This window comes from Oncorhynchus tshawytscha, linkage group LG21 (assembly GCF_018296145.1).
Source record: "Oncorhynchus tshawytscha isolate Ot180627B linkage group LG21, Otsh_v2.0, whole genome shotgun sequence".
NCBI classification, from domain to species: domain Eukaryota; kingdom Metazoa; phylum Chordata; class Actinopteri; order Salmoniformes; family Salmonidae; genus Oncorhynchus; species Oncorhynchus tshawytscha.
The window spans coordinates 18587733-18601229 of record NC_056449.1 but is presented as its reverse complement, the minus strand read 5'-3'; the positions used below and the strand labels follow the sequence as shown (position 1 = coordinate 18601229).

At 41.5% G+C, this 13497-nt stretch overlaps 1 protein-coding gene across 5 annotated transcripts in view; it reads left to right on the top strand.

The window, feature by feature from the left end:
- The window catches only part of fstl5 (follistatin-like 5), a 212188-nt gene that overhangs the window by 171679 nt on the left and 27012 nt on the right, over positions 1 to 13497 (top strand). For all 5 annotated transcript variants that reach the window (XM_024383135.2, XM_024383134.2, XM_024383136.2 and 2 more), the window contains 2 exons: positions 4340 to 4366; positions 8931 to 9049. In XM_024383135.2, the coding sequence (XP_024238903.1) occupies positions 4340 to 4366; positions 8931 to 9049 (146 nt within the window). The remainder of the gene's footprint in view (positions 1 to 4339; positions 4367 to 8930; positions 9050 to 13497) is intronic.

The following is a 13497-nucleotide window of genomic DNA, read 5'->3' as shown; positions in this document are numbered from 1 at the left end:
AAGAAACATTCAACGTTTTTGAAATTTCCCACATTGACTGACCTTCATGTCTTAAAGTAATGATGGACTCTCATTTCTCTTTGCTCATTTGAGCATTTCTTGCCATAATATGCACTTGGTATTTTACCAAATCTTCTGTATACCACCCCTACCTTGTCACAACACAACTGATTGGCTCAAACGCATTAAGAAGGAAAGAAATTCCACAAATAAACTTTTAACAAGGCACACCTGTTAATTGAAATACATTCCAGGTGACTACCTCATGAAGCTGGTTGAGAGAACACATCAAGGCAAAGTGTGGATACTTTGAAGAATCTCAAAAATAAAATGTATTTTCATTTGTTTAACACTTTTTTGATTGTTACTTGATTCCATATATGTTATTTCATAGTTTTGATGTCTTCACTATTATTAACAAATTTAGAAAATAGTAAAAATAAAGAAAAACCCTTGAATGAGTAGGTGTGTCCAAACCTTTGACAGGTACTGTGTATAATGATATTTGTTTAATTGTTGGACATAAAAGACTGTAAAAACACCAGCAAATCAGCTCCAAGAGATTGTAATTTTGGAAATCTGTTCCAAAGTATTCCCACACATAATAGAGAGATATACACTGAGAGTACAAAACATTAAGAACACCTGCTCTTTCCATGACATCGACTGACCCGGTGAATCGAGGTGAAAGCTATGATCCCTTTTAAATCCTCTTCAATCAGTGTAGATGAAGGAGAAGAGAGAGATTAAAGAAGGATTTTTAAACTTGAGACAATTGAGACATGGATTGTATGTGTGGCATTCAGATGGGGCGCCAGGCTACCCGTCTTTACACACACCTGTCACCATCATTACCCGCAGCAGCGCTCATTGGACTTACCTGGACTCCTTCACGTGGTTGATTGCCCCTGTATATCTGTCTGTTCCTCTGTGGTGTTCCCGGTGTCCTCATTAATTGTTGTTATGTGTTCCTGTCCAGACGCTGTTCCTGTTCTGTTTCATGTCTGTTAGTTATTAAACCTTCACTCCCTGTACCTGCTTCTCATCTCCTGCTTCAATCATTATTTTAAAATACAAAATATTGAAGTGCCTTTGAACAGGGTATGGTAGAGGCCAATAGTTTGATTTGATTTTGATTCGATTTGGTAGTAGGTGCCAGGCGCACCGGTTTGAGGTTTGAGTGTGTCAAGAACTGCAACGCTACTGTGTTTTTCACTCTCAGTTTCCCGTGTGTATCAAGAATGTTCCTCCACCTAAACGTCATCCAGCCAACTTCACACAACTGTGGGAAGCATTGGAGTCAACATGGTCCAGCATCACTGTGGAATGTTTTCGACACCTTGTAGAGCATGCCCTGATGAATTGAGGCTGTTCTGAGGGCAAAAGGTGGTGAAACTCAGTGTTAAGATGGTGTTCCTAATGTTTTGTATACTCAGTGTATATATGATTCAAAAGGTACAGTGAGGCTACAATTCAAAAAGTGAAGTTTCCATCACTGGGAGACTTAACATATTGCTGTCTGGAAAGCACTTATTTGAAACCATCCAACACATTTATCCTGCTTTTTCTCCTGACGATGTAAAATCACATGGGTAGCTCCATGCGGGACCAGATTTTCAATGGGCGTTTCAACTTCTCGCTGACCAATTACTTGCGCTTTTGAAATATTCAAGGATATTTCCAACCCAGGATTAAACGGTTGGATATTTTCTTCTTAAAAAAAAATCTTTCCCCCACTGTAGTCAGTTCCCTCCAGAGACTTCATCCTCCAATTATAGAACTGTCTTGCGCCTTCGAAGAATTCCATTTCAGCATTACTCCGTATCGTACGACCAGGGTGTTTCTCAATCCAGCTAAAGTTATCCCTCCAGTAACGAAGCGTCCTTAATTAAATCTTCAGGATTAAGCTGCTAAAAGTAACTGCAGCAAAAAAATACAAAATAAACCCTAGTTGAACATTAATCCATTTACAGCGATTCATGGAATTGGAACAGGAAACATTTAGGTTGATGTACACTTAAGTTGGTGGTGATACAGCATAGTTGTTAGTGGGCAAAACTTTCGTGTCTGAACAGACTTTTCATAATTCCCTTTAAAAAACATTACATGTCCATATTTAGTGTAGGTAATCACATTCTCTCAATTCTTTGTATGGTATTTTAGAAACTTATTTTCAATCTTTCCATAATTTTCTATCGATCCATAACAGTCAGACCATGAAACAGAAATGTTAATGTGTAGTAATGGATCCATATGAAATACTGAGCTGAGCTACAGAGCTGTACATGGAACATTCAGCTCACCACAACAGTGTCATCATCATGTCAATAAATCCAGGCAGTATTTGGACAAAGGTATTTATAGCCAGCTATAATTAAAACATATCCTCAGTCTCGATTATACAACGCTGCCAGATCAATTTGCATAACAACTGACACACAAAGCAGACACAACGTGCCAATGTTGCCAGGCGACTCAATCCCAAACACAGGCTGATAAATCCAATGAATCACAGTGGGAGAAGAACAGAGAGGAAGACACCCAGGGCGACTGTGTCACGATGCCTTTTCCCATTTGCATCTGCCAGCCTAATTAGATAAACTGGGGCTGCCTGGCTTCACCTGTTAATGCAGTCAGGAAGTCTGCTGGCTGTGATGCCAGGATGTTCCTATCCACAGGCACTGTGCCCAAATGTCGCATCCGTGTGCCCTTGTAAACAAATCGAGTTTGTGTTGTAACCTTGCTGATGGGAAGGTGTTGTTGTGTGGGGAGTGTAGAGTCCACCTGACAACTGCACAATTCTGGCGCTCTTCATTTGGGAACAGTTATTCAGGACCAGTGTAGTGAACTCCGCCGCCGCAGAAAGTGGCACATAGCTGTTTTCTAATATGGATGACGAGTGTGATGTAGGGGCCACTCGTATGTTTTAGAACGAGCACAATCTTTCTTCCTTGTGATGAATAGCATCAAATCATTGCTTTATTGGAAAAGACTTGGGCACCAAGATCTCATCTCACTACCATACTCCTTCCTCCATTTCCCCCAGCAGTACCAATCTGACGCTTTTTGGAACATCACCAGTAACTGGAACAGTGCAGCGTCTGCCTAACACTCTTCCCATGTTAATCATTCCTCTACATCAGTTCTCTTGTGTAACTTTTTAATGAGAACAAAATGCATGCATGAGTGCAACAGAGTGGGACTTGACGAAGCACTTTTGAACGATTAGGCTTGACTAACAGGTCTGTCATGCCACTGCCAAAGCTTCTTTTCTTTTTTACTTTTCTCTCTTTCTCTATTCTCCCCATCGCTCTCCACACAGCAGAAGAGAGGGTGAGAGAATGAGCAGCATCAGAATAGGGGGAGATTAAAATCAGAACTGAATTGGGGCCCGAGATTGGTTTGCAGACGGTCAGGAAAATGGAAGATGGAATGGAAACAGAGGGGGTTGTGGGATGGATGAACAATAGTAGAAGGTCATCGCGCTTATACAGCGGGAAAATGAGGATAGTCAAGACAAAGAAATGGGTCTGTTATTTGCATCTGCTCCTGAATGGCAAAATCTTCACATTTTCTGTGATAGGCCGAGCTCACTCAGTGCACAGGCTCTGGGTGTTCATCTGTTCTTGTCGCGAAATGAGCACATCCTTTTAAGAGGCACCTCACTCTCATCTCAAAAGGCTTTGAGGGCTTTGTGGGGTTGTATTCCAGTTCATGCATTAAAGCCGCTCGGTTATTATGGAGCTGTAGTTTCCAATTCCATGTCATTAGTTGTCTCCAAGTGAATTTAATGAGAAATTACGGCAGTTTTAGTCAGCCAAAAATAGTCTCACAAAATAATCCTCTTTAATGACCTCTAGAACTCATCTACGCTTGAGATATATGTAGATTTGATGATATGATGGCTAATACCCTAATACGTAAAACACATATTTATTGATGGATAATTTACCTGAGGTGTACATTTATTTAATTCAATATCATGTCAATTTTATAGCACGTGGTACATGCATTTGCAGTACATAGTACAGATTTCTAAGGATGGCTTTTAGTGGGGCTGACATCAAAACAAGAACAACTGTTGTAAAATGTTTTTCTGTGTATGTGTATTTACAATATACTACCTGGACTGTGTTTCACCCTCAAGTTTTTGGTATCAAATTATTCTCAAACTGGGGGTTTCTATCGGTTGTCTGTTGCACTAAGTGTCAAAGAGACACTTTTCATAAAACATTCATTTTGTTTTATCTTAGTTGGTGTGTGAATGCTCAAAAAGGGACAATCATCGATTTCCCACTAATGCTCATTCTTGGTTTTTCTTTTCTTGTCTTCCCTTCAGTGGCAAACATTCTGTGGAGAGAGGAAGGTATGTTTGTATTTCAACTATTTAAAATTTTAAAAATTGTATTGGTCACATACACATATTTAGCAGATGTTGTTGCAGGTGTAGTGAAATGCTTGTTTTCCTAGCTCCAGCAGTGCAGTAATATCTAACAATACACAATACACACAGATCTATAGGTAAAATAATGGAATTAAGAAATGTATAAATATTAGGATGAGCAATGTATAAACATATACAATACTTATTTTCCACCATAATTTGCAAATACATTCATTAAAAATCCTACAATGTGATTTTCTGGATTTTTTCCCTCATTTTGTCTGTCATAGTTGAAGTGTACCTATGATGAAAATTACAGGCCTCTCTCATCTTTTTAAGTGGGAGAACTTGCACAATTGGTGGCTGACTAAATATTTTTTTGCCCCACTGTATACAGTACCAGTGAAGTACTACCCATTGCAGGGATTTTCTTTGTTTTTACTATTTTCTACATTGTAGAATGATAGTGAAGACATCAAAACTGTGAAATAACACAAAGGAATCATGTAGTAACCAAAAAAGTGTTAAACAACTCAAAATATATTTTACATTTGAGATTCTTCAAAGTAGCCCCCCTTTGCCTTGATGACAGCTTTGCACTCCCTTGGCATTTTCTCAACCAGCTTCATGAAGGTGAGCTTTGTTAAAAGTTCATTTGTGGAATTTCTTTCCTTCTTAATGCGTTTGAGCCAATCAGTTGTGTTGTGACAAGGTAGGGGTGTATACAGCCCAATTTGGTAAGAGATCAAGTCCGTATTAGGGCCCGAAAAGCTCAGATAAGCAAAGAGAAACGAGAGTCCATCATTACTTTAAGACATGAAGGTCAGTCAATGTGGGACATTTCAAAAACGTTGAATGTTTCTTCAAGTGCAGTCGCAAAAACCATGAAGCGCTATGAGGTAACTAGCTTTCCTGAGGACTGCCACAGGAAATTAAGACCCAGAGTTACCTCTGCTGCAGAGGATACATTCATTAGAGTTGCCAGCCTCAGAAATCAGCAATTAACTGCACCTCAGATTGCAGTCCAACTAAATGCTTCAAGTAACAGACAACCTCAACTTTTCAGAGGAGACTGTGTGAATCAGGCCTTCATGGTCAAATTGCTGCAAAGAAATCACTACTGAAGGACACCAATAAGAAGAAGAGACTTGCTTGGGCCAAGAAACACGAGCAGTGGACATTAGACTGGTGGAAATCTGTACTTTGGTCTGATGAGTCCAAATTTGAGATTTTTGTTTACAACCGCCATGTCTTTGTGAGACACAGAATAGGTGAATGGATGATCTGCTTATGTGTCGTTCCAACTGTGAAGCACGGAGGAGGAGGTGTGGGGGTGCTTTGCTGGTGACACTGTCAGTGATTTATTTACAATTCAAGGAACACTTAACCAGCTTGGCTACCACAGCATTCTGCAGCAATAAGCCATCCCATCTGGATTGTGCTTAGTGGGACTATCATTTGTTTTTCAACAGGACAATGACCCTAAACACATATTTGGGCTGTGTAAGGGCTATTTGACTGAGAAGGAGAGTGATGGATTGCTGCATCAGATGACCTGGCCTCCACAATCACCCGACCTCAACCCAATTGAGATGGTCTGGGATGAGTTGGACCGCAGAGTGAAGGAAAATCAGCCTACAAGTGCTCAGCATATGTATGAACTCCTGTTGGAAAAGCATTCCAGGTGACTACCTCATGAAGCTGGTTGAGAGAATGCCAAGCATGTGCAAAGCTATCATCAAGGCAAAGGGTGGCTACTTGAAGAATTACAAAAATTACTACATGATTCCATATGTGTTATTTCATAGTTTTAATGTCTTCGCTATTATTTTACAAAGTAGAAAATAGGAAAAATAAAGATAAACCCTTGAATGTGTAGGATTATCCAAACTTTTGACTGATACTGTATTTATTTGGAGTAAAAATAAATGTGATGTGATGTATAGACATTATGGACAGTATGTGGATAGAATATTTAGTATATCTGTAGAATACGTAGGATAGAATAAAATATATGCAGCAATAGTGGACTAGAATACAGTATATACATATGAAATGAGTAAAACCGTATGTAAACATCATTAAAGTGACCAGTGTTCCATTCTTAAAGTGACCAGTAATTCCATGTATATGTACATAGGGCAGCATCCTCTAAGGCGCAGGGTTGAGTAACCGGGTGGTAGCCGGTTAGTGACAGTGACTTAGTTCAGGGCAGGGTAATGGGCAGTGAAAAAGCCAGTGATGGCTTTTTAACAGTCTGATGGCCTTGAGATAGAAGCTGTTTTTCAGTCTCTTGCTCCCAGCTTTGATACACCTGTACTGACCTCGCCTTCTGGATGATAGCCGGGTGAACAGGCAGTGGCTCATGTGATTGATGTTCTTGATCATCTTTTTGGCCTTCCTGTGACATCGGGTGCTGTCGGTTTCCTGGAGAGCAGGCAGTGTGCCCCCGGTGGTGCGTTCAGCAGACCACACCATCCTCTGGAGATCCCTGCGGTTGCAGGCGGTGCAGTCGCCGTATCCTTCTGTGATACAGCCCGATAGGATGCTCTCACTGGTGCATCTGAAAAAGTTTAAGGGTCTTAGGGGTCAAGCCAAATTTCTTCAGCCTCTTGAGGTTGAAGAGGCACTGTTGCGTCTTCCTCACCACACTGGGTGGATCATTTCAGATTGTCATTGATGTGTACATCGAGGAACTTGAAGCGTTTCACCTTCTCCACTGCGGTCCCATCAATGTGGATGGGGGCTTGCTCCCTGTTGTCTCTTGAAGTCCGACGATCAGCTCATTCATTTGTTGACGTTGATCGAGTTGGAGGCATGCATGGCCATGCAGTCATGGGTGAACAGGGAGTACAGAAGGGGGCTGAGCACGTACCCTTGTGGGGCCCCTGTGTTGAGGCAGCCCATCAGGAAGTCCAGGACCCAGTTGCATGGGGTGGGGTTCAGACCCAGGGCCCTGAGCTTATTGAACAGTGAATTACTGTATCATGTTATGAGGTAGATTAAATTACATTGATTGACACAAATTCAATGGAAATGTCAAGCTGTCCTAATATGGATACTGTACATTAGTTTCTATAATGACACTGTCTAACGAACAGTGTTGGGGAGTAGTTACACTACATGTAATTCAACTAGTAATTTAACTACATTTTGTAGTAGGTTTTTGGTAGTTTAACTGAATTCAAATTTTCGTAGTGTTTTCAGTAGTTACTTTTACTATTATTATTTTTTGCCATGTCAGTGGTGTATCTAACTACTGAAACTACCCACTAAAGTTTATGCAACCAAAGGAAATACATTTACTGATAGCGAACAGCTAATAATATGTCATTTTCCCAGGTATATTGAACTAGCTAATTACCTCCACTGTTAAGGTTTAACCAGTGGTGTAAAGTTCATTACTTAAGTAAAAATACTTTAAAGTACTACTTAATTAGTTTTTATGGGTATCTGTACTTTACTTTATTATTTATATTTTTGACTATTTTTACTTTTACTTCACTACATTCCTAAAGAAAATAATTTACTTTTTACTCCATACACTTTCCCTGACACCCAAAACTACTTTTGGGTGTCAAAAGCCCAGCCAATCAGAGTTTTTCCCCACAAAAGGGCTTTATTGCAGACTGAAATACGCCTCAGTTTCATCAGGGTGGGTGGTCTCAGGCGATCCTGCAGATGAAGAAGGCAGATGTGGATGTTCTGGAATGGAGTGATTTCACATGGTCTATGATTGTGAGGCCGGTTAGACGTACTGCCAAATTCTCTAAAACGACGTTGGAGGCGGTATATGGTAGAGAAATTAACATTAAATTATCTGGCAACAGCTGTGGTGGACATTCCTCAAAACTTGAGACATCTGTGGCATTGTGTTCTATGACACAACTGCACATTTTAGAGTGGCCTTTTATTGTCCCAAGCACAAGGTGCACCTGTGTAATGATCATGCTGTTGAATTAGCTTCTCAATATGCCACACCTGTCAGGTGGCTGGATTATCTTGGCAAAGGAGAAATGCTCACTAATAGGAATGTAAACAAATTTGTGCACACAATTTGAGAAAATAATATTTTGTGTATAAGGAAAATGTATATACAGACTTTCTTTTTTCTACTGTGTCATTGACTTGTTTATTGTGTTATTGGCTTGTTTATTGTTTACTCCATGTGTAACTCTGTGTTGTTGTCTGTGTCACACTGCTTTGCTTTATCTTGGCCAGGTTGCAGTTGCAAATGAGAACTTGTTCTCAACTAGCCTACCTGGTTAAATAAAGGGGAAATAAAAAAAGGGATTTATTATTTCAGCTCATGAAACATGGGACCAACACTTTATATTTTTGTTCCGTGTGACTTTCACTTTTACTTGAGTCATTTTCTATTAAGGTATCTTTACTTTTACTCAAGTATGACAACTGAGTACTTTTTCCACCACTGGTTTTAACTGTGCTGTATGTCATGCTACATGCCAGTTGCCATAGTAGTTTGTTGTTCACCTTGTAATAAACCCTGTGTCTGACTTGTAACAAGGTTGTATTTCTCACCCAGGTCTTGGAATTGCCAATATGTTCTATGTGTTTTACGAGGATGGTATCAAAGTCATCCAGCCAGTGGCATGTGAGATCCAGAGACACATAAAGCCCAGCGAGAAGCTACTGGGACTTCAGGTAAGATGCCTACCACAAACAGAAACACTTCCATTTCATGTAACATTGTGCTAGGTGTTGGGCTACTGCTAGTAGATTAGCTGTTAGCTAATTAGCATGATTAGCTTGAGGACCAACCACCCACAGTATGATTCCTTCAGGCCTTCGAACAGAAACACTTTTTCTTCTTGCTAGCTGTTAGCTGTGTTTGTACAAACAGTAGTTGCAACCCATAATAAATAGGTATTAGTGTGCTGCAGCTTCGTACATCGCACTGTTCCGTAAATTTGACCTTATTTTAGAATACTTCTAGAATACTTCCAGGTCAACTGTAATAGGAATACCATTGTAAAGCACAATAAAATTCCAGTAAAATCAATGACGAGACCTTCATGCTGCCTGTCTCTGCATGATTGAAGAAGGCAATGGAGTTCCCAGGGTATTTTTGTAAATGGCGGGTGGGCAAGCGAAAGCTACTGCGTGATAATGAAATTGGGTAGTGTAGTGAAATGCTTGTTTTCCTAGCTCCAGCAGTGCAGTAATATCTAACAATATACAATACACACAGATCTATAGGTAAAATAATGGAATTAAGAAATGTATAAATATTAGGATGAGCAATGTATAAACATATACAGTGGGGCAAAAAAGTATTTAGTCAGCCACCAATTGTGCAAGTTCTCCCACTTAAAAAGATGAGAGAGGCCTGTAATTTTCATCATAGGTACACTTCAACTATAACAGACAAAATGAGAGAAAAAAATCCAGAAAATCACATTGTAGGATTTTTAATGAATTTATTTGCAAATTATGGTGGAAAATACGTATTTGGTCAATAACAAAAGTTTATCTCAATACTTTTTTATATACACTTTGTTGGCAATGACAGAGGTCAAACGTTTTCTGTAAGTCTTCACAAGGTTTTCACACACTGTTGCTGGTATTTTGGCCCATTCCTCCATGCAGATCTCCTCTAGAGCAGTGATGTTTTGGGGCTGTTGCTGGGCAACACGGACTTTCAACTCCCTCCAAAGATTTTCTATGGGGTTGAGATCTGGAGACTGGCTAGGCCACTCCAGGACCTTGAAATGCTTCTTACGAAGCCACTCCTTCATTGCCCGGGCGGTGTGTTTGGGATCATTGTCATGCTGAAAGTCCCAGCCACGTTTCATCTTCAATGCCCTTGCTGATGGAAGGAGGTTTTCACTCAAAATCTCACGATACATGGCCCCATTCATTCTTTCCTTTACACGGATCAGTCGTCCTGGTCCCTTTGCAGAAAAACAGCCCCAAAGCATGATGTTTCCACCCCCATGCTTCACAGTAGGTATGGTGTTCTTTGGATGCAACTCAGCATTCTTTGTCCTCCAAACACGACGAGTTGAGTTTTTACCAAAAAGTTACATTTTGGTTTCATCTGACCATATGACATTTTCCCAATCTTCTTCTGGATCATCCAAATGCTCTCTGGCAAACTTCAGACGGGCCTGGACATGTACTGGATTAAGCAGGGGGACACGTCTGGCACTGTAGGATTTGAGTCCCTGGCGACGTAGTGTGTTACTGATGGTAGGCTTTGTTACTTTGGTCCCAGCTCTCTGCAGGTCATTCACTAGGTCCCCCCGTGTGGTTCTGGGATTTTTGCTCACCGTTCTTGTGATCATTTTGACCCCACGGGGTGAGATCTTGCGTGGAGCCCCAGATCGAGGGAGATTATCAGTGGTCTTTGTATGTCTTTTATTTCCTAATAATTGCTCCCACAGTTGATTTCTTCAAACCAAGCTGCTTACCTATTGCAGATTCAGTCTTCCCAGCCTGGTGCAGGTCTGCAATTTTGTTTCTGGTGTCCTTTGACAGCTCTTTGGTCTTGGCCATAGTGGAGTTTGGAGTGTGACTGTTTGAGGTTGTGGACAGGTGTCTTTTATACTGATAACAAGTTCAAACAAGTTCAAACAGGTGCCATTAATACATGTAATGAATGGAGGACAGAGGAGCCTCTTAAAGAAGAAGTTACAGGTCTGTGAGAGCCAGAAATCTTGCTTGTTTGTAGGTGACCAAATACTTATTTTTCACCATAATTTGCAAATAAATTCATAAACATTTTTTCTCATTTTGTCTGTCATAGTTGAAGTGGGGGGGGGGTGTCTCTAGGTCCCCACACCTTGCACAGAGGCTGTGGGGTGTATGGTAGGTCAGTGGGCTGCAGGGGTGTATGGTAGGCCAGTGGGCTGCAGGGGTGCATGGTAGGCCAATGGGATTAGGGGTGTGAGGTACGCCAGTGGGCTGCGGGGGTGTATGGTAGGCCAACGGGCTGCGGGGTTGTGAGGTACGCCAGTGGGCTGCAGGGGTGTGAGGTAGGCCAACGGGCTGCGGGGTTGTGAGGTACGCCAGTGGGCTGCAGGGGTGTGTGTACAAATATGGAGTTAATTGACTCTCTGCTTTTCATGTATTAGATTAACTGAAAGATCATGCACTTTTGCGCTCCCAAAAGTCTCTCTCTCTCTCTTTCTTTCTCTCTCTCGTTGAATTGCCATTTGACGTTGAAATGGTTCTCGCTCTCTGCTGCGCCTTCACTTTTGAACCAGTGAATTATTCAAAGCAGGTCGCTGATAGATGCCTCTTACATTTACACATGTACTGAAATGGGTGCTTTCCTCCTTTTCCCCTTTCATCGATTGGACAGCTGTTATGTGCGAAGGTGCGCTATGAATGTACAACGATCAGGCCCGGGCTCCTCTGAGAGACGGTGTCTGTATTAGAATATCAATCACAGTGAACTCTATGGCAGCAGCACATGCACTGTCTACAGGGAATGTTGTGTCAGTACATTAGCTCAGAGGCTTAAGTTCATTCTGGATCCCTAGTGTAGATGAGCATTGATTGATCGTTCATGGTAACGACCCAATAATTAATTATTCTTAAGTAGTATATGGCCGTCTTACTGTGATACACGTGGCAGATGAAGAGGGGATGCAATGCTGTGAGAAATTCCTAGTACAGTGAGTAGGGAGGCAGACATATTTCCTGAGGCAGGAAGCAAGGGAGGCTACAGAACATGGTTTTTTAGGTTGAAGGTTTGTGTTTGTTGTGTCCAAGGCTAAGGATTAGTCTTACTTGTACTACAAAATCAAATATGATCTACAGAGCACAAATTGTCCCCAGGCAGCTTGCTCGCCCAACAAGCTTCACATTATGTTTTCTATACTTCTAAATCTTTTCATTTGATCCAAGGACAATGTTGGTTGAAACTGACATGTTTTTTTCTGCTTAGCTGCCTAGGGTTTCACACATGCTCAGTTGCGACATACTGCAGTGTTGTCTACAGGAGGGTAGAGGTAGAGTCTCTGAGGTAGTCTCTAAGGTATTCAGTCTCCAGATGGATTCTGATTTGATAGAGGCAGAAATTAGAAATCTGATTAAATCCCAGAGGTTTTAATAGTTTTGATCACAAACATGTCCATGAAAATGTATCTTCATTTATCTTGTTGACTGCCAAGTCTGTGATTGAAAGTAAATGGTCTAACAGTTACGACTGGACGACTGTGTGATAACACTCTCCGTAGCCGATGTGAGCAAGACCTTTAAACAGGTCAACATTCACAAAGCAGCGGGGCCAGATGGATTACCAGGACTTCTACTCAAAGCATGCACGGACAAACTGGCAAATGTCTTCACTGACATTTTCAACCTCTCCCTGACCAAGTCTGTAATACCTACATGTTTCAGGCAGACCACCATAGTCCCTGTGCCCAAGGGAGTCGAGGTAACCTGCTTAAATGATTACCACCCCGTAGCACTCACGTCGGTAGCAATGAGGTACTTTGAAAGGCTGGTCATGGCTCATATCAACAGCAGATACCCCAGACCCGCTCCAATTCGCATACCGTCCCAACAGATCCACAGACAACGCAATCTCAATCGCACTCCCCACTGCCCTTTCCCACCTGGACAAAGGAACACCTATGTGAGAATGCTGTTCATTGACTACAGCTCAGTATTCAACACCATAGTGCCCACAAAGCTCATCATTTAACTAGGCAAGTCAGTTCTTAACTGAATAAAGGTTACATTTTCGTCTTATTGTTTTATTTAAAAAAGTTTGCTGACGACACAACAGTGGTAGGCCTGATCACCGTCAACAATGAGACAGCCTTTAGGAAGGAGGTCATAGACCTGTCAGTGTGGTGCCAGCACAACAGTCTCTCCCTAAATGTGAGCAAGACAAATGAGCTGATAGTGGACTACAAGGGCTGTAGTGGAGCGGGTCGAGAGTTTCAAGTTCCTTGGCTTCCACATCACCAACGAACTATCATGGTCCCAACACACCAAGACAGTCGTGAAGAGGGCACAACAACACCTTTTCCCCCTCAGGAGACTGAAAAGATTTGGCATGGGTCCCTAGATCCTCAAAAAGTTCTACAGCTGCACCATCACCGCCTGGTATGGCAACTGCTCGGCATCTGACCGCT